This window comes from Lissotriton vulgaris, chromosome 2_1 (genome assembly GCF_964263255.1).
Source record: "Lissotriton vulgaris chromosome 2_1, aLisVul1.2, whole genome shotgun sequence".
NCBI lineage: Eukaryota > Metazoa > Chordata > Amphibia > Caudata > Salamandridae > Lissotriton > Lissotriton vulgaris.
Genome location: NC_141687.1, coordinates 657,988,374 through 658,014,242, shown reverse-complemented (window position 1 = coordinate 658,014,242; position 25,869 = coordinate 657,988,374). Strand labels below are relative to the sequence as shown.

Sequence of the window (25,869 nt, the reverse complement as noted above, 5' to 3'; positions counted from 1 at the left end):
TCTCGAGAGCGTGCGCTTGTGCACCGCCTTCCCCTTCTTCCAGCCAGCAAAACCAACAAACAGCTGGTCATCCGACCTGAACTCTCTCGTCCTGTCCAGGTACGAACTCACCGCCCTCTTAGGGTCCAAGCGGTGAAGCCTTTCCTCCTCCTTGGAAGGGTGAGGGGGAGGATAGAAGGTAGGGAGGGTAACGGACTGCCCTAGATGAAATGGAGTTACCTCCTTTGGCAGAAAAGCAGCCCTAGTCCTGAGAACAATTCGTTCAGCATGAATGGATAAAAACGGGGGCTTTGAACTAAGAGCTTGAAGCTCACTTACCCTCCTTGCCGAGGTAATTGCCACCAGAAAAACAGTCTTGAAAGTCAAAAGTCTCAAGGGACACTTGTGCAAAGGTTCGAAAGGCGAACCCATAAAAAACGTAAGCACAAGGTTCAAATCCCATTGAGGAACAATAAAAGGTGTTGGAGGAAATTTATTGGTAAGGCCCTTGATAAATCGTAATACGATAGGAGATTTAAATAAAGAGGGCTGGTCCGGCAAACAAAGGAAAGCCGATAAGGCTGATAAATAACCTTTGATATTTGCCACCGCAAAACCCTGCTGGGCCAAAGAAAGTGCAAATTGAAGTATATCGGACAAACGAGCCCTTAAAGGGTCTATAGACTTCTACCCACACCAAGTAACAAATTTAGACCATCTATAAGAATAAATGAACTTGGTGGAGTCACACCTAGCCGATAATATGACATCCACCACATCGTGTGGGAGAGAAAAGGAATTCAGGTTGCCCCGCTCAATCTCCAGGCACAAAGGTGTAAGGTCAGGAGGTGGAGGTGTAGAACCTGCCCCTCCATCTGGGAGAGGAGATCTGCCCTGTGAGGGAGACGGAGCGGAGGGCACGAGGACAGGTGGAGAAGATCTGTGTACCACACCCTTTTTGGCCAATCTGGGGCGATCAATATAACTTGGGCCTAGTCTTGGCGAATCTTCCTCAGAACCCGAGGAATCAAGGGTATGGGAGGAAACGCGTAAAGGAGCTGTGAGTCCCAACTCAACTGAAACGCGTCGCCCAGTGCTCCTTGCATCGGAAACTGGAGACTGCAGAATGACGGGCAGTGAGCATTCTCGTGAGTTGCAAACAGGTCCACCTGAGGAGTTCCCCACGTCCGGAGGACGTGACGAACCACCTCCGGGTGAAGCCTCCACTCGTGGTCGGCCGAGAACTGCCGACTGAGACTGTCTGCACGTACGTTCAGAACCCCGGCCAGATGATTTGTCATCAGACGAATCTGATGGTCCTGAACCCAGCACCAGAGGCGCAGAGCCTCTCTGCAGAGACACTGCGACCCTACTCCTCCCTGCTTGTTGATATACCACATCGCGGTCGTGTAGTCCGTCAGGACTTGAACTGACTGACTGCGAAGGGAAGGGAGGAAGACGTTGAGCGCTAAACGTATGGCCCGCAACTCTAGAAAATTGATGTGAAGCAACCTTTCCTCTGGAGACCAAAGACCCTTGACCTCCAGATCCCCCAGATGAGCATCCCACCCTAGAGTGGATTCATCCGTTATCACTGTGGCCACCGATGGAGGTAGATGAAAAGGCTTTCCTTGCGACAGATTGCCCTCCACGCACCACCAAGACAGATCCGCTGCAGTTTCTCTCGAGATCCTGACTGACTCCCTGAGATCTCCGCTGTACTGATACCACTGCCTGCGGAGGCACCACTGGAGTGCCCTCATGTGCCAGCGTGCATGGTTGACCAACAGGATGCAAGAAGCCATCAGACCGAGCAGACGAAGGACCTTCAGGACTGGAACGACCGCTCCATTGTAAAATAAAGGAATCATTTCCTATATGTCACAAATCCTTTGAGGAGGAGGGAATGCACGACACACAGTTGTGTCCAGTACCACACCTATGAACAGGTTGCACTGGGTGGGCACCAGGTGAGATTTGGGTACATTTATCGAAAAACCCAACCTGTGCAATAACTGAGTTGTCTCTTGCAGATGATGGAGCACTATCTCTGGAGATTCTGCTTTGATCAGCCAATCATCCAGATGCGGGAATACCGGTACCCCCGATCTTTTTAGATGCGCAGCCACCACAACCATCACCTTGGTGAAGACTCGAGGCGCAGTAGTAAGACCAAACGGAAAGGACCGCAAACTGGTAGTGCTGCGACCCAACCGAGAAACGGAGATACTTCCTGTGTGACTTCATGATGGGAATATAAAAATACGCATCCTGTAAATCGATCGACACCATCCAGTCTTCTTCCAGCAGCGCTTGAAGAACCTTTGCAAGGGTGAGCACCTTGAACTTCTCCTGCTTCAGGTAAAGATTCAAGATCCTGAGATCCAAGGTTGGACGAAGTCTGCCATCCTTCTTGGGGATCAGGAAATACCGGGAGTAGCATCCCTGACTCCTCTCCTGCTCCTGAACCACCTCTATCGCACCCTTTCTGAACAGTGCCAGGACTTCTTCCTGCAGGAGAAGCAGGTGGTATTCCGAACAAAAATCCTGGCAAGGAGGGTAATTTGAGGGAAACTCCCAAAAAGGAAGAGCATATCCATTCTCCACAAGATTAAGAACCCAAAGATCTGAAGTTAATCAATTCCCAATCTCGTAGGAAATGTGTAAGCCGACCCCCCCCCCCACTGGGCCCACATGATCCGGAATGGCGGATCTAGGGCTGCTTTGCTGCGTTGGCGGGGGGCTGAGAAGGGGAAGAGGAGGAGGAGGAGGAGGAGGAGGAGGCTTGACAACCTCTGAGACGAGCTCTTTGTCTGCCCCTATAAGACTTGTACAGCGTATTTTACTGCTGCTGTGGCTGTTGTTGAGATTGTTTGTAGGCTCGAAAGGAATCCTCTGAAGCGCTTCCCAAATGTGCCTCTTGTCTGAAGGCCCAACGACTTCGCCGTTGCTCTGCTGTCTTTAAAACACTCTAAAGCAGCGTCAGCCTTCTTCTCAAACAATCCAGACCCATCAAAAGGCAAATCCATCAAGGCAGACTGCACATCTGTTGAGAAGTCCAAAGACTTTAACTATGCAGCTCTCCTAGTGGCCACCAAAGAGCCCATGACTCTCGCCACCGAATCTGCTGTGTCCAGCCCACTCTGGATTATCTGCCTTGCTGCAGCCTGAGTGTCCGATATAACCTCCTGAAAGTCCTTTTTATCCCCTTCAGGAATCTTGGGCACCAACTGTTTTACAGAATCCATCAGGGCATGGATGTAACGTCCCATCAGGCAAGTCGCATTAGTAGATTTTAATGCCATGCTGGCGGATGAGAAGACTTTCTTAGCTGCCTGATCCTGCTTTCAGGCAGCCTGTACAACTAAACTTTCAGGCAGGGGGTGTGTTGATAAAAAGTCAGGGTTATTAGGAGCCACCCTATATCTCCTCGCAACCCACGACCGACTCCGCTAGATTCGGAGCCGGCGTCGAACCCGAAGTCGGGCGAGGCAGCTTAACTCGAGGTTGAATCGGATTCGGCATCGGAATCGAGGGTACCGGCGTCGAAGGAATTGGCGTCGATGGATTCGACAGCTTTGGCGTCGAAGGCTTCACCGGCGTCGGAAAATGCCAATGCAGTGCTGGAGCCGGCATGAAAGGCATAAAGGGCGCTGGAGCATAAGCCTGGGGAACACCCAGACTAAACGCCATAGGACCCGTGGGACCAACAGGTGCACTAGACGGGTACATCGCCCTGGAGTAGACAACAAACATGGCATTGAGGAATTGCGTCGGATCCTGACCTGGGGCCGGAAAGGCAGAATATGAGCCTCCAGGCTGCTCCCGAGGGAACGGAGTCGTCATGACGTCGACCTCCTCTTCAGGCTGGTGCACCGGAGTTGACGGACCCTCAGGCAAAGGAACCTCAACTTCACCAACTTCCTCCACCTCACCTTCCTCCTCCTGACCAGAAGGATGGGACGGGTCCGGAGAAGGGTTCGCTAGCTGCTTCGGTGACTCAGGCAAATTTGCACGCGAAGCCTCACCCTCCCAAGTCCTGGGCTTCCGAAGCCGAAGCCACCGCTTCTTTATGAAGTAGCTTCACTTGCGACTTCGGCCTCGAACTTGAGTCCTTGCCTGAGTGATGTCGGGACTCATGGCTCCTCTTCTTGTGCTTCTTCCTCGAAGCATGAGCAGAAGACAACTCCGAGCGCGACCTCGAACGAGACCTTGACCTCGAACGCCGAGTTCGTGACTTCGAAGTCTTCTTATCTTTCTTGCTTTTAAGTTTTGCAACGAGGAGCTTCGTCTCCCTCCCTCGAAGGGCCTTCGGTGTCATCTTCTTGCAGGAAGGGCAATCTTCGACGTCCTGGTCGGAGCTCAGACACCAGACGCAGCACTCATGCGGATCAGTGATTGACATTGTCTTGCCACATTCCCCGCAAGCTTTAAATCCGGTCTTCTTCAACAACATCTCGACAGAAGACAAATAAAACACAGAGAAAATCACAGAGTAACAAAGTTACTGTAACAGCTACAGACGATCCCTTGAAAACCGTTAGCGTTGACGACGCGGAAAAAAGGGAACTGATGTCATCACGCCGGCGTGGGCCTATTATGGTGTCGGTGACATCAGCGGAGTCGCGCGTGATGCTGTGCCTCTATGACGTCGTCCACATCGGCGCGAATCTACAAAAAGAATTTCCAAATGTTGCTGACGCAAGGGGATATTCACAAGGTGAGGAATCCACTGGCAGATGTATCTATCAGAATGCAGATTTCTACAACTAGCAAGTAACTTTCATGGTTACCAAGAAGGTTCTTAAAGATCTAAAGCCACCCACCGAACTGAGACTGTGCCACATAAGCGCGTACTAGTCAAATGTAGGAGCACATTGTGAGCATATGAATAGAGGTATGTGGTCATTTTTAAATGGTAATGTAATCTGAAAGAAAATGAAAAGTGGTGTGGTTCGTTTCTTTCCTACCAACGCGTGTCATTTTTTGTTTTGTCCTCTTATGCTGTAGACAAAACAAGTGGCATTTTTCGTATAGGTCCATCCAAATAATCCCTTTCAGATTCATATCTGTATTCTTGGTAATCACCGGCAGCACCTAATGCTACTGCAAAACACCGGAGCCTCAAAACGAGCTACCGCCAGGACTGTGCAATAATGGTACTATTAATTTAATTGATTTTTTTTTGTTCCACAAAGATGAAGTACTGCAAAAGCTTTGATTGTTCGATCTGCAAGTTCGATACTCACTCTCAAAGTATCAGAGTCTTCTTTCCACATCTAGAAACATGGTACCCACTTTAATAGCTTTATCAAAGTAATCACTTCTCTGAAAGAGGGGAGAAAGGGGCACATCATGGGTATTAGACAAGTTGTGAATTCTATATACAGCTGTGCGGTAGATTTGTCCAAATGTAAAGCTTCCCATTAATTGTGTAATGTTGCTATACAGCTGCTAACGGCGATTTATATATTGCAAGCAATTAGTGTTTCGAAAACCTGAATATAGCCTTAGCATATAGCTAACATTGTACACCTCCTGCATTATTTGCTTTTGCTTCCTGTGCCATTTACTCTAACTGGTAGTTCCTTTCGTGCCATATGCTCTTTGCTTGCAGAGCTCCTATTTATAAACTAGAAAAGGAGAAACCTCATCAGATTAAACGAGATTGTGTATCGCAAAGCACTGATATGGTAAGCCCTTGTGTCACTTACACAGAAGAAGCACCTAATAATGTCACTTAATACGACTAGGGCCTGTAAATAGGGAACTGGCTGCCTGCTACTCGTGGTGATAAAAGCCCGAGATAAGCATCCATTTCTCAGCAACAGTCCCTAGATAATCAATCACAGCGTGCTGCTAATGCTGCGGCTACAGCTGATGTGGGAGAAATATGTTTACTCTCCTGCTAAAGTGGAGTTCATTTCGGAGATGACGTGGCCCTTCATCCTGCGGCTAACTCTAGAGCTAACATAATTCTGAAGATAAATGTGGGCCTCTGTGTGTACTCAGCGCACATAGATGTTCATTTCCAAGACTTTGTGTTCGATTCTTTTGAAACCCGTAGCACGTGCAGGGTACTTCTGTGGTACTTCGCTGGAATAACTTTTAAATGTAGTTCACAACCATGTGTATTCCTAGCCACCAGTCTATCCAAAGTATTCACTGGTCTCTTAAAATGGCGCCTGCCTTGTTAGTGTATTTTTTATTCATCTAATCGAGAAGAGATACCCGAGGTCTTTAGTATAGCCCTTAAAAATTCTCAGTTTCGGTATTTTCGGCATATACGGTTGGAGGTTTCTCGAGGGCATATTCACCCACTTTCCTGTTGATATTGTTTGAAGGAGTAGATCGATGTATAATTTCCTTTTTCCCAATATTTTCACATAGATTCATCTGCAAGGGTGCATTTTGGAGGGAGCGGAGTATGTAAACAATCTTTTATGTTAGGCTGGGGTATTCGGCAGGGGTGTGTGCTAGTTCCTATTGTATTTATATGATACATTAATGAACTAGAATCGCTTTAATAGGTGTGAGCCAGGACTTGCCTCGAGTAAGGAACAGATGTATTCCTGTGATGCTTTATGCTGATGATGCGGTTTTAATGGCATGAATAGTCAATAGCTTGAAAAAAATCTCTTAATGTGTATATTTAATGGATGGACGGCACCTTCGTAGCAATTATGCAAAGTCCTTTCTTGGAATTCTGGAAACTCAACACCAAATCCAGGTACTTTTCAATAATTGGTCATGCCCTTCATGATAAGTGCTGGCCTCTTCGTATCTTGCATCACCTTTCACAATACATTGGTCGGTTACACCATCTTTCATTCAAAATGAAATCTTTTGTCCAATAAATCCATGGCATTTGTGTTTAGTTTGATTCCAAGCTGGATAGGAAGTCACTACCCTGTATGATTACTCTATACAACATTAATTTTGTTTCATTGTCACGTTGTGCTGCTGGAGTTTGGAGTTATACTGATTCTTACCCCTTGTAGGTAGAAGAAAATAGATTTTTTTGGTCATGTTTTATTTTGGCTCCCCCAAGGCGTTCTATCTAGAGGTTAGAATACAGCTTTCTCTTCTCTCGTAATGGGTTTTATATGGTCTACACCTCGTACTAGCTTACATAGGCAACTCATGAATGACTGTTTATCGTTGGATTAGTGCCACAACTTGAAATGGTTGAGTTATATAAAATCTTTGTCTTGATATCAGGCTTGATATCTTTATGATCCCCGAAACCAAGAAAAAATAAACAATCTGGGCTGAGACCATTTTCTACATATTTAGAATACGAAAAAGAGAATCATTAGAGTTGTTAAAGGCTCCCGTAAAGTACTTTGCTATTTTTAAAACAATATCATCTATTTAACTATGGGCACGATTTAGGCAGAAGGCCCGTTGTTCTCCCAGAGTGACATACAGTACATTACTCTGTTGCCCTGGTGGAGAAACATACCACCAAGCTGGCAGCCAATTGTAAAGCATTGCCAGGAACCGCAGTTGCCAAGGAGTATACATACCACCAAGATACAAATCAGGTCTTATCACTATACAATGCCCTTGTAATTTGGGACCATTATTTGTTAGTGCATTTTAGGATAAGAATTGTCCATCATTCTTTGTCATTTCCTAAGGGTTGGGTGACTTTTTGCCCCTCTGATGTTGTTTCTCTACAAACTGCAATGCACTTTGTTTTTTGTAGTTTTTATTTGATTCCTAGACATAGGTTTCTTGTCCTTGTTTTTAAAGACACAAGTTTGGTTCAGTGTAGACCAGCTTTCCTTTATTTACAGATTTTTTTGCTAGTCCTTTAATTTTTTTTGCCTGCAGCACTTAAGATACAGCATAAATTAATTTTGTAAAAATTGTTGTATCTTCTTTTTTAACGTATTTTTTCTATGGTAATGTTTGTAATGCTTTCATGTTTTTTAGCTGAATAAAGATAAAAAATTAGATGAGAATGAAGGAGTTCCTGGCATGGCTTTGAAAAAGAAGGGGTGTTGAGTGTATCACTGCACGGTCTACTCTGCATTAGAGGCCACTGCAGCTTCCTTCTTCCTAAGAAACCCCCTAAAATAAAAACTATGCAAACTCTTAGTGATCTATTTTTGGTGTCCATTCACAAATGCAACAACTCTTTGCAGGTAGCTTAGTGTTCAATTGGCACAATTGCATTGTAACTGGATAAAATTAGTCTTAGTAGTTCTACTAGTGGGTGATCACCTCTGCTGAATTCCATGGTACACAATTTTCTTCATTGCTAACTGTAATCACGGGGCAGTTTTAACATTTTTGTTGGTAATCCACACTTTGTACTTCCAGAATATTTGCTGTACTTCGATAATTGTAATTATTCCTACAAGTGACACAGAGTGAATTTAACCTCTATTAACTTAGTCAGGCTGGCTACTTTACCTGACCTGTGTTTAATAGCTTGGCCCATAAATTCTCTTCTAGTTCTCTAGCCATAAAGGGAACATCTAAAGAATAGGAAGGCATTCCCCTTCTCTCTCCCATTCTCAAATATAGCTAATTATATTTTGCCTAAACTGCTCAAAATGTAGATCCGTAATTGATTTATTTCAGGAATGGTTCGATATTTTTTTAGCGCTCCAGGCAATATAGTATTTTTGTTGGCTGCTCGTGCACAACCCATACGCTGAAAAGTATTTTCAGATATTTTGTAGCAGTTTAGTGCCACCGCTAGGTGACACCTTAAGGGTGATGCCTCACTCCTTTTGTAAAACAATGGCCCTGCCATTGACACTTAACATAGAAACATTTCTTCCTGTTTCCTGAAATAAGTTAGCTAAGGTTTCACCGTGGGCTTTTTTCCTTACCTCAGATTGTTATCTGGTGTCCAGACAAAGGGGTCGATTAGGATCGCGGACGGACTTGAGTCCGTCCGCGACCCCAGAGTATGAGGGAACGTCCGCAGGGGCTGCGGCGTTCCCTCATGTGCGATTAGGATGTGACCGCCACCCTGGCGGTCACATCCTGGATATTTAACATTGCGGCGGGTGCTGCTTCAAGCAGCACCCGCCGCAATGTTAAAAGTGCATGTTTTACATTTACATGCACAAAGCGGCAGGCACCGCGCGGTGCCTGCCGCATTGTGCATGTAAATGCTGGGGGGTACCATAGGTACCCCCCATGTGCACCCCCCACCCGCCAACACCCTGGGGGCCCGCAACGGGCCCCCAAAATCAAAAGTACACATGCTTTTCCACGGCGGAAAAACCGCCGCGGAAAAGCATGTTTACTAATGCTTCCTAATTTGGCTGGCGGTGTCTGATAGACACTGCCAGCCAAATGAGAGCTTTTCCGCCGCGGTTGTAATCCGACCGCGGCGGAAAAGCAGCGGACAGAAACCAAGACCCACCAGCCATCGTAATGCGGCGGTGGGTCTTTGGTGAGTCCGCAGAGGATTTTCCGCCTCCTCCGGGCCGGAGGTGGCTTCCGCCGGCCCGGAGGAGGCGGAAAATCCTCCATCCTAATCGGCCCCAATGTCTGTAATTATAAGAAATCTTGTGAGAGATTATATAAACTCCAAAAGGTCCAAACCTGTTCAGAGGTGGTCCTTACCACCATACTTGCTATTTGCATCAGTTTGCTTTTTTGCTCCATTTTTGCCATGGACAGTGCCCTTTTGCCGATGCAAAAATAAGTGTTTTGTCTGTGATAAACTAGGGTTGTGAATTGATATTCTTGGATAAATTCTCACCACATCTAAACTGTATGACTTTCTACGTGCTTCCAGCTGAGGGCCATTAAGAGAGGATCCAAGTATTCGCAGTTATAAGCACAAGTTTAATGACCAATGGCTTCTGAGTTTACTGGAAGCAGACCTGTATGGCTGTGTTACATAGATTAAGTCACAGTTGTTTACATTTCCTGCTCCATGATTAAGGGCTTTATAAACTAAAACATAATTTTTCTGACATGGATCCAAACGGTGGGATGCATGACATGCTTTCATGATATCTAGATCAAGGGAATTCACTTAAAATCTAAATAGAAATCATTTATGTTGTCAGTGGTTATCCCAAGAATCTGATGTGGATCTGGCCTTTGTATGTTCAAAACCCCTAAATGATAGCACATTGCTTCAGATTGATTTGCTCCTTTAAGTCCTGTGTTGCTGGTAGATTGTCATGTAGTTTTATTCTGACTTTGTAAGTCATCTAATAAATGGATATGAGCTGTCCTGGTTTCTTAGTGATCAGTTTCTTTCTCTGCAGACCGTTAAGTGGCTTGTGAGTTAGTGGAGTCGGCAGTTTATTCACAATGAAGAACAACACACAAGATCCATGCCCATAATATGTCTATATTTGAAACTAATTTCTTGTCATTAAAACTTCTAATTGATACTTTATGCTACAGATATGCAATTTTGATTTATGATGATGACAGACATGGTGGATATTTAAGATAACAGCCTACTATGGACATCCTGAACAGCTTCCATGGCCCTCTAGCACCCGCGTTGCACATTCTTTTTCCATGCTATCCCGAGCAGAAATACTGGCTTTGGGCGTTCCTCATTGCCAGAAAAACTCACAAATTTCATTTTAGCGAAATATGCTTATTATGTCTTAGCGTGGTTCACCTTCTCGCTTATGTCTACTTACTAACACCATTGTCAACTGGCCTAGTTTCTGGCCCTTGGATCCCTTCATCATCTGTGATACTAGCCCTTCCTAAATTGGATTCTAACACATTTGAAATCAATTCTTGCAGTGTTTTGGTTCATGAATACGTTTAGAATCAGAATCGGTATGTTTACCTTAATGATCCTCTTTGTCCACTTTATCTGTGTTCCGAAAAAACCGACCACTTAGAAGACTTTGGAAATATAAATAATAATAGACATTAGGTGGTATATGAAATTTCTTGCAGTAGGGCAGACATAGAAGGGGTTTATAAGGATGACGCAGGAGTTGAGCAATGAAACCTAAAAGTAATATTTTGGTGGCATGAAATGTGGACGGCAGAGACAGGATCGCCTGGGAATCCTGGTTGATTAGGGTTCATTACTAATAAACCAGTAATGATAAATGTTAATGTACGGTAGTAAGTGGGACGTTTACAGCACCGATTGTGGTTCAAAAGTGGCTGAAAGACTGACAAAGAAGGGTGAGGATTATAAATTTGATTTTAAATATGAGACTGGTGGATGAACAGGTGAGCACCTAATTTCACCAACCGCTCTGGAAGGATGTACTTAATGTTTCAGCTGGTTTGTGAATTAGGGTTGCCATGCCTCTTGAACAGACGTGTGAAATAGCAATGTTTTGAATGACTTAGAACATGAGACCAAGTGTCTGCGGTTTGAATAAAAATAAGATTTATGTTGGTTGATGTACAGTATAAAAGTATGAAATATTCTTACCCTCTATAAGAGCTTGAACACCATAAATAGGGAAAATATCGCAGGTATTTTCTACGAGAGCCTGGTTTTGGATGATTTCAAGTAATATATTGTTTATGGTACTGGAGCGGAAAGATGGCGGCTCTCGGCAAACAATATGGGCTTATTATGCCAAAGAAGCTCCTGCAGAGGCCTGCCTTTTTGCCAAAACATTCAGCATTTGCAGATGATTCAGATGAAGAGACAACTGTTGGCAGCCGCCTTCAAAAGGAAGCCCTTAAGAAGAAAGTCATGAAGCAGACTAAACTGGAGATGCAGAAGGCATTGGAGCAAGATGCCACCGTGTACGAGTACGACAGTGTTTATGATGATGTACAAAAGAAAAAACAGGAGACCAACACTGCCCAGATGATGGCTGGTAAAGAGAAAAAGCCCAAGTACATCCAGAGCCTGATGCAGGCCGTGGAAGTGAGAAAAAAGGAGCAAGAAAAGCGCATGGAGAAGAAGATCCAGAAGGAACGTGAGGCTGAAGGAGCAGAGTTTGAGGACAAGGAGGCCTTTGTCACTTCCACCTACAAGAAAAAGCTGGAGGAGCGGGCTCAGCAAGAGGACCAAGAAAAGAGGGAGGCCGCAATTGAGGCCTCTCTGGATGTGACTAAGCAGAAAGATCTAAGTGGCTTCTACAGACATCTCCTGAACCAGACAGTCGGCGAAGAGCAGGCGCCAGAGTGCAGCTTGCGGGACTGCAGCATCAAGGAAGAGAAGTCTAAGGGCTATTCCGATGACCCTATCTCAGCAAACCCGATTCATGATGAGAAAAATGGGCTAGTCAAGGAAGACTTAGTGAAGAAAGAGGAGATCTCGGATTCTGATGGTCATCTGGCAAGCAAAGATATGGAAGTGGGAGAAAAGGTGGAAGCACCAAAAGAAAGCCAAGAGTTGCTCAAAAGGAAAGAAAGTAGGAGCAGCTCACCCACCAGTGAGGAAGACTCTAAAGGTCATCGCATTCAAAGGCCCTCAAGATCATCAAGTGAGGAAAAGGATACTCCTCAAGCAGACAGACACAGCCAAAGAGAGTCAAAGAAAAGCCACAAAAAGGAAAAAGGAGAGAGTGGTTCAAGCAGCAAAAAAGAACGACAACACAAGGATCGAGATCAGGAAAGGCGAGATCGTGGAGATCAGCCAGATAAAGAACGACACAGGGATAAAGGGGAGCGGCACAGCGACCATAGTAATAAGGGTGAGTCACGCAAGCGGGATGAGGTAGAGGGAAAGTACCGCTCCAAGGAAAAGAAGGAGAAATCCGCGAAGGATCGTAAGCGAGACAAGGATCGGGATGACAAGCACTCCGAGAAGGAGCGGCATAGAAGCAGCAAGGACAAAGGTGAGAAAAACAAAGAACGAGAGGAGCAATCAAAGACTAAAAAAAATGAGCAAGCTGAAAAGGAGCGAAAGAAACCAGATGAACAGGAGGGGAGCCCCCTACTTTCAAGGAAGGAAGGAGAGTTATCTGGGGAAGGAGATCAAATAAAGGCTAAGGAGCCTGCCCAGGAAGAAGGGATGAAGGCTGCCCCAGTTCAAGAAATCAACATGATGGAGGAAAAGATAGAAGAGAGGCAGGTAGATGACACAGTAATACCTGGAATGTGTTCTGATCCTGAAGGACTGATGGAGCTCAAACGCAAAGAGACAGAAGATAGGGAGGCAGTGGGATCAGGGCAGGAAGGAGACGCAGAAAGCCATAAGAGCAAGTTTGCAAAGCGTAGCAATGAGGAGACTGTGGTGTCTGCAAGGGATCGCTATCTCGCCAGGCAAATGGCTAGGGTTAGCACCAAGTCCTATATTGAAAAGGAAGAAGATTAGAGGAATACACGCTGGGCAAAAAAAAGACTCGGTTGAAGGGTTTGTTTGCTGTAAAGTCAAAGCAACTGCAATGCATTGCGTCAAGAGTGTGTGTGAAGAGTTATGGCAGTTTTCTAAAGAAGTCAAATCTACCAACCAGCCCATCGTATTCTTTTCCTTCCAGTTAATAAATGTTTGCTTTCCCACTGAAAAAAAAGTAATACAGTGCAATCATACATCAAGATAACAATATCTGGTGATGCTTTGATTTAGACAAACAGTCCAAAAATATAGATATACTGGAAATGTTACCAATGAGACAGCCCTGTAGCACTGTATGTAATAATAAAACAAAGGAAAATATTCCTTTCATCTTCGTGATCTTTGAGGGTGTGGGTGCTCTTCCCTACGTCGAAGATGAGGGAAGACCTTGCATTAGATTCAACCAGCGCAAGCAGCAATGCAGAGAATCAGCCAGAGAGCTTAAAAACACTCATAACAATCTAAAGTTCATAAAACCTGTCCATGAAGCAGGAAATCCACAGGCCCTTTTACCAGTAGCCAACTCCAATCAGAATCAGTACAGATGCATGGATCCTTCCCTTTGTGTCTGACAGGAGTTTGTTTGGTTCAATTTCTGATATTTTATATTTCTCCATACAGACCTTCATCCATCAGTTCTCTTACAAGTTCGAAACTGTGTTGGCTGTGAGAGCTAATGCTTCAGCATTTGCTGGTCTGGCTACAGGCATAGTGTTCATGGGGCCTGACATCCAGTGTGACCCCCCTTTCCCCCCTTATATTGCAGCAGTACACATTTCACAGTTGCCAATGCACTTATAAATACCACAACACAAACCTGCGAACACCATCAGTGGGGTACAACATATACATAGCTGGATCAGTGGAGCAGATAGCAAGCAGTAAAAACCCTCTTCCATGTGGGTTTGGGCGATCCTAGCATATCTAGAAGATTGAGGGATTGATGAGGCTTTAGAAGCTGGTGGGATTCCTGCGGAGGCTTTCCTCAAAGGTCAGAGAATGTGTGTCATAATGCCCTGGATTATGGTAGTTAGGATTACATAATTATGCAAATGTTCTGAAGAGTGCAAAGTGTACCTCATTTAAGAAAGGCATCCAACTGACGGATTTGAACGGAAAGTGGTTTACTCATTGAAAAACACACGGCTATAAATCTTGAAAACACAAAAAAAAAATCATGGACGAAGTGTCGAAACTTTTCAAACACTGACCCCCTGTCAAAGCTCTGGATTTAACCCATCTTTATTTTACTCGCCACGTCACCCCAGTGTGGATACAGCCATATGCAAATCAGTCTTGACCCTGCTGGTAACAATCATTTAACCATTTGCTACAATATAATCTGCATAGAAGCCACCATTTTTGGAGGTTTAAATCAGTTTGAACCGTCTTTTTATTGAAACATGAGTTATAGAATATCAGCCTTAATTTTTAACGGATTATAATAAATACAACTCTGTGCCTCTCAATGATCCGATGAGTCACTGAGCTACACCCCACATCAACCATGCACAATTTCAACTTTTACGATGCATGCACTAAAGGTTAACACTTGAGCAATCTATAGGATCAAATTCTTGATAAAGAAAGTGAGAAGGGGGCACAAAAAAGAGAGATATGTATATAATCTTTTTTTTTAATAATTCTTTTTATTAAACAAGGCATCAACAAAAGACACAATACGGAAGAATCACATTATATACAGCATTACTTTTACAGAAGGGGGGACGTGAGAAACACAAGTACATAGTTTCCAAGAAACTTCACGAGGATGAGGGAACATAAATAACAGAATCTCTAGGTGGTACACAAATACCCCCTCTGTACTCGTTCCACTGACCCCAGAGTAATGCCCATTTTCGAGGACGTCCCCTCGCCACATACACTGTTTTTCCCCGAAACATACTCCAATCCATATCCGTCTTCCATTCCCCAAGGGTGGGTGGCAAGACTGAGCCCCACTTCTGTGTGATATTTCTTTTAGCCACCATACAGCCCAATGTGACCCATTGTGTTTGTGCGGTAGTAAGATCAGTGGGTTCCCATATATTAAGGAGACATCTACGCGCTTCTGGCAGCAAGGCTAGACCTGTGACGTCATGAATAATATTGTGAATTTCTCCCCAATACTGCGCTATTTCTCGGCACTCCCAAATAATATGGTAGAATGTACCCATGAGACCGCACTTGCGTCTACACAGTCCTTCATCCGCTAACCCCATCTGAACTAATCGGGGGGCGGTGACATTAACCCTATGTAAAATCTTCAACTGTACAAGTCGTAACCGTGCAGGAATAGCTACAACCTTCGGGAAAGAGATGGCCGATTGCCAGTCTTCATCATCTAATTCTATTCCATCTCTCATCCCATTATCTCGCAAATCAGCTCTATTATTAATAATTTTTTTGTAAAACAGGAAAATCGTTCATTCCGGGAGATGACCGTCTAGGATTCTATCTTCAAGAGGTGATGCCTCCGGCAACTCTACTTCCGGAGGCAGGGACTTCTGCAGTGAGCGTCGAACGTGCACGTAGCAGAAATATTCTGAGCTGGATAGTTCAAATTTATCCTGCATTTCCGCAAATGTTTTAATCCGCCCCCTGTGCCATACATCCTTAATAGTCGAGATTCCTATCAGTTCACACTTGTCTAAGCCCTTTGTGTTTCACAGCTTGCCCAATTTTTCAGAGTCAAACAGAGGGGTAGCCAGTGTCCGCCTATCCATCCATCCCAAGGAGTTTGCTGCATCATGCCAGATCTTCACCGCATGCTCGGTTGGTCCTGTTAAATTTAGCTTTGTTGGCTCGGAGTAGAGCGCCCTCTTGTAACTGCCCCCCTGAAGCATCCACCTATCCATTGCGTACCCTGGATCAGCTGCAGGCCTGTATGTTGCATGATTAATTGCAGCCAGCTGGGAAGACCAATAATACAGTTTGATATCTGGGAGGGCGATACCTCAATCGTACCACGGGAGGGTCAGCTTGGCCAAAGCAATACGAGGTTTTCCCTCCCATAACATGCTACGTTGCAATGCCTCTATCTCGCAGAAATAACTGGCAGGCACTGCATCCAGAGTATTCTGAAGGGCATAAAGAAAGCGGGGTAGGGCCATCATCTTAAAGAGGGCCGCGTGGCCCAACAAAGAGATCGGAAGTCTTCGCCAATGAGCGGAGTCACTTCTGAGCCTCTGCAAGGGGGGAAGAAGATTTTCACTATATCTGGCTGCCCGATCGATATAAAAATACCCAAATATCTAAATCCGGTTGTATTGATCTGAATAGGGCAATTATAGAGGGGAACTAGCGTTTCCCCTCTAAGGACATATAACCAAGATTTCCCCCAGTTTATGGAGAGGCCGGAGTTTTTACCAAATGAGACCTGGACATCGCACACCACCTTGAGAGATTTTCGCGGAGAGGTCAGATAGAGCAGAATATCATCTGCATATAAAGAAATCCTGTCTTCCCACTCAGGGGACCACCGTGTTCCCCGGATCGATGGTTCCCAGTGAATCCAAGCCGCCAGGGGCTCCAGTGCAAGTGAAAATAGAAGGGGGGAGAGGGGGCAACCCTATCGAGTGCCCCGACTCAAACAAAATGGCGCCTAGACCCGACCATTAACCACTACTTGAGCGAGTGGTTCAGTGTACAATAGACGTATCCATCCGATAAAATTAGATCCAAATCCGAATTTAGCTAGCACCGCCCATAAATAGAACCATTCTACGACATCAAAGGCCATGGTTGCGTCAAGGGAAGCTACCACAGCTGGTTCATGCAAAATGTTTACTTTTGCTATTACGCCATGCAGTCTGCGTAGATTCAGGGCCGTATTTCTATGGGGAATAAAGCCCGTTTGGTCCGGGTGGACGAGTCCACCAATCACTTTCACCAACCTATTTGAAAGAACCTTAGCCAATATTTTAGGTTCAGCATTTAATAAGGAAATAGGCTACTACTATCAACGCCACTCTCTGATCCTTGGGCAGAATTCCTTTTTCTCGGGCTTCTTCAAACATATTCTTAAGGTGCCGAGCTAATGTATCCGGTCTGAGCTTATAAAGCTCGATCGGAAGTACGTTGGGACCCAGCGCCTTACCCGAGTTCAAAGTACGGATGGCTTGTGCTATTTCATCTACTGTCAGGTTGCTATTCATGTAATCACAATCCTCCTTAGACAAACAGGGGAGTTGTATATCTCAGAGCAGCAAATGGGAGTCTTCCTCAGGCCTATCTGAGACCGAGGCATAGACCGTTTGAAAATACCCTGCAAAGGCATCAACAATACTCGGGGGGTCGATAATCAACTCTCCTTCCTCAGAAAGAAGTTTTGGAACAATATGCCCGGCACCATCTTTTTTTGTCCAACTAAGCAAGAGGTTTCCCTGCCTTATCACCTAGATCATAAAGCCTTCCCCTCAGCTCCTTTCCGAGAACCTTTGCCAACTCAGTGACTAATGACTTGTAGTCATGTTGCTTAAGGTTCAGGATATGCAAGTTAGCCTGTGTCACCTCCTGCTCCAATTCCTCCTCTAGTCTTCTAATCTCTATTTCTGCTTCCACAATTTCTTTATTCCGCTCTTTTTTTAATACCCCTCATCATCATAGAAATTAAAAATTAGTTCCTCCTGTGTCTGTTGCATGATAATCAAATACAGTGTGCTGATGCCATCAAACATACAAAACCTTAAAATATATAAAGAAATCATCAATAATGTGGCAAACAATAATACAAAAAATCTCCCAACCCTTCTTCCCCTCCACCACCCACCCCTGCATATCAATTACGCACATCCCCAACTAGCGGTGTGCCTGTCGCCCTTATTCACCCCAACACTAATCTATGACTAATGAGAAGTAGAAAACAAAGGGAGGACCCACCCAACCCGCCATCCTACCCCGCTCCCCTCTCTGTCACCGCCACGACCTTCCAGGTTAATATAAGGCAGCCATTTACAGATGTGGCGAATAAAGAAGAACATTACCTATCCATGTCACTCCTCAATCAATACGTAGTACCATTTAAGCCCAGCGACACCAGCTATGCCATATTCTTTTTGCGCAGTCTAGCCCCTATTCTGGCCTTCCCTCCCAGCTACAGCCATAGCATCTAGCTAATCCGTCGCCACCTCAAAGCTGTCAAAGAGTCAAGAATCAGGCTATCCTATTACGTTCCACTCAGAGTCGGGTTGGAAACATCGTGGCATATGTATATCCTTGTCTCTCAATGTCTCCTTTACGAAGAAGAAGTGCCAAAGCTGCCTCCAAACTCCCCGGTCAAAGTGTCATTATTGTTCCTCCGTCTCGTCCCGGCTGCAGCCCTCCTTTTCGGTCGCAGTCATGTTATCCAGCCAATCCGCCGCCACCTCAGGATTGTCGAAAAACCAGGCCTTCCCATTCAGTTCAACTCTGAGACGGGCCGGAAACATCATGGCATACTTTAAGGCTTTCTCCCTCAATTTCTTTTTCACTGCTAAAAAGTTTTGACGTTGCCTTTGAACCATCTGGGTAAAGTCTGGGAAAAAGGAGAGAGTCGCATTTTTATATTTCAGAGAGGGCCCATTCCTTGCAGTCTGGAGAATCGCGTCCCTATCTCGGAAATTAAGGATACTCGCAATCATAGGACGTGGGGGAGCTCCCGGTCTCGGTTTTTCCCCTGGGACTCGATGTGCTTGCTCAACTGTAAACAAGTTACTAAGACCTTTTGGCTGGAGATGGTTCAGGACCAGAGTTTCAATGAACAGATCCGGTGCCTGGCCCTCTGATTTCTCGGGTACTCCAAGAATGCGAATATTGTTCCGCCTAACTCTCCCTTCATATTCATCCACTTTGCGGTCTGTGAGAGCTCGTGAGGCCCTGAGGTCCTGCACCTCCTGCTGCAACTGACCAACATCATTTATTAGGCTTTTGGAATGAAGCTCAAGTGACTTCACCTTTTGGTTAGTCTTTGCCAGGTCTGCTCGAAGTAGCCCCATCTCAATTGTGACAGTATCTAATTTAGTGTCCAGGGCTTCCATTTTCTGGCCCAGCGTAGTCTGTACCCCGTTGATAGCCGCCATAAGATCCTTTAGTGTTGGTTCTGTAGGGGCAGATTCCATCTCCTCACTCACCGACTGCGTTTTCTTAGTCTCTCGGGGACCCCTTAGGTAAGGTATATCTGTCCAGTTTATTCGACTGAATGGGTTTAGGGCCCCTAGAGGATCGCGGCAGGGACCTATCTGATTCCGGTCTCGCCGCCATGGTATTGCTGGCTTGATGATGGGGCCATTGTATCTCCGTCTCCCCAGACAGCTCTTGGCGGGTAAGACACTGCCTCAGCCCATTCTGGCGAAACGCAGTCCAGATCTGCTCAACCACTCCCACATCTTCAAAACCCGGGGGCGGAAACAGAGTCGCCGAGGGTGTAGTTCAATTTTGTGTTGATCAGGGCACCTCCACTATGAAAACCCCTCCGCAACTCTCCACCCGGCCGGATAGTGCGTCACAGATGTAGGCGGCAGGTCGGCGAGCCTAAAACAGGAATTCAATAGGCCCTCTTTGGTTTAATCACCGGCAGAATCCAAAGCGCAAAGAGGCTCCTCCCATTCAGTCCGAGGGGGTGGGGGGTTGATAGTTATTAGAACTTTGACACAATTCACAGCTCTCTCCGCCCCCCTCCAGAGTGCTCCTTCACTAGGCACGGGTCCCCATCATCACAGAGAGTCTCAAGGCAATGCAGGACATTTAATAATGCAGATATGCCTCTGTATCACCGCAACACCCAGGGCGGCATCTCTTGAGGTCCGGGAGCTGAATACAGTGAGCCCTGCTCAGAGTCAGTATGCTGGGGGCCCCAATCGTACCGTCTGCCGTCTTGCGTGTTTCGAGACGGCCACAGTGCCCTGGAGCCTCACAGTTTATTCACGGAGTCAGGTGGATTATGATATTAGCCCTCACTTATCCTTAGGCACAGCAATCATTACTGCAAAAGCGGCGGGACATTGCAAAAACCCCTGGGGCAACAAAGTGAACGGTCGGGTCGGACCGGTCCATTCCGGTCCAAGGCCCCCGTTGTTATTCAATTAGAGGGCGGCCTTTAGCCTCACCAGAGGTCCTGGCTTTGCACACAGCCAGGCCTCAAACTTCCGGACAGTCTCCCGTCACACACAAAGAACCGAGGTGATCCGGGATGCCACTCACGGGTGTCTCTTCGCTTCCCAAAGCGAGGAGTGTATTTGGAGTGCAGGATAGTTAGCAGGATATATGTCCAGGGAGCGGCGGAGCCGGGCTTCTGCGCGACCATTTTGGTTGCCGGCTTGGCTCCTCCCCCTATGTATATAATCTTAGAACGAATTATCGTAAACCATCGTTAACACCACCCACTGGAGTCAAATCTCTCAGACTACCCTGATGTTGGAGCAGGGTGATCATCTCAGCAGGCGATGTCAATGAAAACCAGAATCTTACACAGTGGCAAAGGTCATCTGGGGATCCCTTGTTGTGGAATCAAGGGTGATATAAGGAGCCAATCCCAAGGATCCCTGCTTAAGAGTCATGAGCATGATGTGTGTCCCTCTTCAAACACTGACTGAACTTTGTGCAAGAAGTCACCATACTTAGAGAAGCAGAGGTTATGCTTAAGAATCAGAGGGTGTCTCATGACGGCATGTCGACTGAAAGATGCAACAGCGCGAGAGACACTTTAGATGAGTCTGTTCCAAAGAGATGATGGCGATCCAGGAAATGCAGCTGAAACAGTGCCAGAAAGGACAGAAATAACTTGGAGTCCCTGTTTATTTCTCAGAAAGGGCCTTGGCATTTTCACTTGTCGACCCCACTCTTGTGAAAACAGCCGAAATTTCCTCCACTTCAACCACATCTCTTGTGGCTATGAGTGTGTCAAATTAGTAAGTTGATTGAATGGCGTTAATGGTGTGACCCTGCTTCGTAAACTTGCCAGCTTCTGTAACACTGTTTTTTTTTTTTAAAACAAACTTTATTGAAGTTTACATAAAGTTCCAGTCGGTCTCCACTTTCCTATATGTCTTAGAAAGTAGTTGGGAAAATGTAGTAATGTTCATTCCCAGTCTCATAATACTCTCACTCCCACTTGTCAACTCCCAGACCGTATTTCAGAAGTATCCTATGTGGAGCTCTGGTACGTGTCCGAGTTCTGGATTAAAGGCCCTTTACCCGCAACATCCCCTCCTCCCTCCCCACCCCTCAGGCGTGTCACTGACAAATAAACCTCATCTTGTAAGTCCCAGTTCTGTCATCTGTGGTCGCACATTTTAACCGATGGTACTTCTGCGAACCCCCATACATAGTGCTGACTGCATCTTGCTACTGTCAAGTAGGGCAGGTGACTGTGATCTATCCTATCCCTCTGGAGGTGCTTCTAGTGGGCCCACCTCTTCACCTTGAGCGTCGAGGCAAGAGTAAATCAGCATCTTGCAATTCAGTATAGACTCGAGGATGGCCATCAGTCAGGTTCATTCTCTCATCATTGTTTTGCTGGTATGCCTTCAAAAGGCTAATGAGCTGATCCTTTAAATGGAAGTGATATATTACGATTTCAGTCTCAATTTTATCAGCAATAATTCTTGAAAATTGCATAAGAAGGGCTTTATCAGGTAAGGTATTTTCGAAGTGTACCTGGAAAGATTATAGTATTCTCTTGGTCTCTTCGTTGATATCAGTTTTTAATTAATATTTGACTTAACGGCTATTGGTGTTACAAGGTATTTAAGATTGCCTTACTTATATATTTCCTTCCCTCATTTAATAAGGCTTAAGAGATAGCTATTTAATCCTGTGTGAGCATTTTTGACATTTGTTAATGGTTTGTAGTTATCTGTAATGTACGGTATAGGAGACTGGGATTTAGGCATATTTTGACTAGCACATATTTCAGAACTATGCAGCAAACTAGTAGGGACGTTACAAACAACTGACTGATTTCTTTATTTTTTGTACACATATTGACACCATTTTACACATGCATAAGTTTAAAAAACATTTGTTAACATCAAAGAAAAAATAACATATATAGTTACTGAAAAAACTGCAGTCCTTGGCTCACGTCAGTTAGCCAATTATCATTTCAATGACGTGCTGCTGTTTGTAGTGCTTGTGGTTTTTCCTGCGCTATTTTCTTTAGTGCAAAATGCGTCATCTTCTCCAAAATGGATGCAAGGACACATATCACTGGTTTCACACGTTGCTTAATTATGTAGAATTTCACATAATTTTTCTGAAACATTTTTGTAATTGCGCAGAAGCAATTTCTGGGAATTTTCCACGCCTCCAGTTGACACCACATGCAACAGTTGGCAAAATCCATTTTGATTTGTTTCACGAAAGGAACGTTAACTCTTATGTTCCTCCTGGAAGAGCTGAATGGGGCTGTAAAGGAGTGTGAAATAGTGTGTGATCATAGAAAGGAAGCAAGACGTGGAAAAGGTGCTGAAAAGGATAACGGATATGATGATCAAAAACCTGTTTGGCTGGACAAAAGTGAGCATGAAATATCTAGTTATGATAAAGGTCCAAGATGCCAATTAAAGTGATTACTATTTTAAAATGCTTTTTCATATTTAGGATTGCATGATTTGAAATTTAAATAGAGGCTTCCTTTATCAAAAAATATAAAAGTATTTTTGGCTTAGGTCTTTATCCCACTTTTAATATTCTTGCAAATTCTTGTGTATTGCTTTTGGTTTTGCATATGTATTCTTTTCTTTTGCTGTTTGAAAAGAGGGAGATGTGTGGCAACGTTGTCTTCCTCTTTCTTATTAGATATGTTCCTTCATCATATCTGTTACGAAACATTGTGCATGTTTAGCCCAGGTGATATATTTTTTTCTGTCATATGTTGTAATAATCGCATTGACCTGGCAGTTTTGGGAGAGCAATTACACGCTGGTCCGTGGATTGGATGGTTGACATAACATTCATCTTCAGAATCTACATAATGTACAGTTCAATATATTTTACGCGCACCCTCCTCTACTTTTACTTTTTTATCAATTAGGATGATAGTCCTCAAAATAATTGTCCAGGGCTGTGGGGGGGTTTGGGTCCTTGGGACCCGTATGACTAACATGCTCTTCTCGCTGATGTAAGAGGAAAAAGCTGCCTAAATTCAGAGTATCCCTTCAGGTGTACCTCAAGATTGCCACAGTTTTCTAGGTGGATAAGCATCATCCATGGGCCAGTCCCTTCATATCATTTTGAATTCATTAAATCTTCAGTTTCCTTATGTAGATATAAGAAATGGTGTTCCTTCTTGCTCTGCTCAATCTCAGTCTCTTATTTTCAAATCCTCTTTTCCTCTTACCTAAGCCCGACTAGCGCCTATTCTCTTATTTCTTCCCATCTTGTAACTCTTTTCCCTACTCGTTATTATGCTTTCTGACTCCATAGAAACGTCTGATAGTGCAATACATTATTTAACTCCACTTTCAGAAGATGTTTGGTATGAAATAATGCATTGTTTGAATGGGCGATATTGTTTTCTTGAACTGCACAATATTTGCTTTTGTTTTGCAGTCATCTAAAACAATTGCAGTTCCGGGGATTTAACCTCCTTGTGGCCTAACTGACAAGAAAGTAGAACTCTCAAGTAACCTTCCACTGTGGGTCTCAAACGAAATGCGGCTCAGGAGCCCTCTCAGTGTTGTGTGGTCAGAGTAGTACATCTCTGCAATGTTAGTCGTCCTTCAGTGTGACAAAGCCCAGGAGCTATTTTAGGTCTAGTTTGATAGCACAGTTATCTGCTGACTTAGTGTTATCAAATCTTAGAAAATATAAAGAGAGTGAGCTTTGGCTCCACCCATAATAGTGTTACTCTCTCATCTTGTGCTGCTGGCTGTCTTGCCATATCTTTCCACGTTCCTGGAGTTGGTTCCATTGGAATGCATAAGATTCTGTCAGAGCTTTGAGACTTGATGTGCTAGGCTATATTTCTGTATTCTTTATTAGAATCAGTGTATCTTAGAACTATTCATAGGTGCAGCACAAGTTGTCTTCTGATTCTTATAGTGAGTAGCTGAGTGTACTTGCTTTTGTTTCAGAAAACCTACCCCCAATTGTTCCTGAGGGAATGACATCTCTGGGCCCATCCAAACCCTTGGGTGTAGGATGCCCTGCAAAGGGAACAGAATAATATGGCCCCCTTGGCCATTGTTGGTTTACTATTTTTCACTGTTGTGCTTTCCTTCTTTTCTCCCACTCTCCTCCTTTCTTTATCTTCCTGAGTGTGGCGGGCGGGTAAGTTTGTGGCACTGGCGTGTGTCCCCTGGCAGGTCAGAAATGACCCTGCGCGTCCCTTCCTTCGAACTGCTTGGGATAAGAACAGACTAAGCCAGACTATGGCCATTCTCTGCCCTTTAAAGGGGTTTTCCCTTAATGTTAAGGGGCTTAATTCTCTAAACAAGCGGCGACGGGTGTGGCGCTACCTCCTCCAGCACGACCCCGACATCATATTCCTCCAGGAAATTCATCTTTTAAAAGAAGGTGTTCAGCGCATGGCGCATCCTCAATATCCACTCCAATTCTGGGCCACGGCGACCACTAAAACGGCTGGGGTGGCAATTCTGTGCAGGAAAGGTGTCAGGCAGGGAGAAATCAAAGCTCTACGAAGTCCAGATGGGCGCTTTGTTAAGGTGGGTGTTGGAATTGGGAGGTGCATATTTACGCTATGTAATGTCTATGCAACAAACCAGATACAGGACTCTTACCTCCGAGCACTCTTGAGGGACCACGTCCCACAGGGTTACTCCTCGCTGATCCTGGGGGGTTACTTTAATCTAGTATGGGACTCTGGGGCGGACCGCAGTGGAAAATCTTGAACCGGGGTGGGGGCCATGTCTTCTACGCTTCGTGCACAAATAACGGACCTGGGCTTGACAGACACATGGCGATACCATTCGCCGGAGGCACGGGATTTATCTCTCATGCCATGGTGCGAGACATGCTGGCGGCATCTATGCCTGCTATATCACTCTCTGATCATGCCCATGATGAACTTCTCCTGCAGGACCCGGCCGCTTGCCCCCCCCCCCCCGATACTCCCCGGTGGCGCCTGCCGCCGAGTATCCTGCGGGACCCGGCCGACGTGGAAAGCATACGGGTTGCCATTGACTTTGCTACGCGAGCAATGATTCCCCTGAGACGCCCTTCCCCATGGTGTGGGATGCTTTCAAGGCCACGATTCGAGGTCACATCACCTCGCTCTTGATTGCTCGGGCGCGAGACCCGACTTTTGGAGGATAGCCTCTCTGCAGACATCAAGGCAGCAGAAAAACAAGATCAAGCTCGTACCTCGCTTGCATCCTGACGGCGGCTCGTGAAACTCTGGGGACAACTGTGCGTTTTACACCCCAATAAAGTGGAAATAACCCTAATAACCTTGAAGCAGTGGTACTATAAAGGGAGGGGCAAGGTGGGCAAGCAATTGGCGAGGCGTCTGAGGGCACGGGCAGCGAAAGCTCACATAGCTAATATTAAACTCCCAGAAGGCTCTCGAGTCACCTCAGAGCGGGCCTAATAAGAGGCCTTTAGGGCTTACTATGCTGCACTCTACGCGGCAGAACCATCGTCCCCAGATCTCATTGAGGATGCCTTAAACCAGTGTGCTTGGAGAC

General features: G+C 45.3%; 2 protein-coding genes across 6 annotated transcripts in view; both read left to right on the top strand.

Moving 5' to 3' along the window:
- IMMP1L (inner mitochondrial membrane peptidase subunit 1) overlaps window positions 1–25,869 on the top strand; it is a 231,369-nt gene that overhangs the window by 163,795 nt on the left and 41,705 nt on the right. The window lies entirely within an intron of this gene.
- LOC147730932 (nuclear speckle splicing regulatory protein 1-like) lies at window positions 11,328–13,405 on the top strand. The gene has a single exon (XM_086955821.1). It carries the CDS (start codon window positions 11,495–11,497, stop codon window positions 13,220–13,222), a length of 1,728 nt encoding a protein of 575 aa, XP_086811947.1. The 5' UTR covers window positions 11,328–11,494; the 3' UTR covers window positions 13,223–13,405.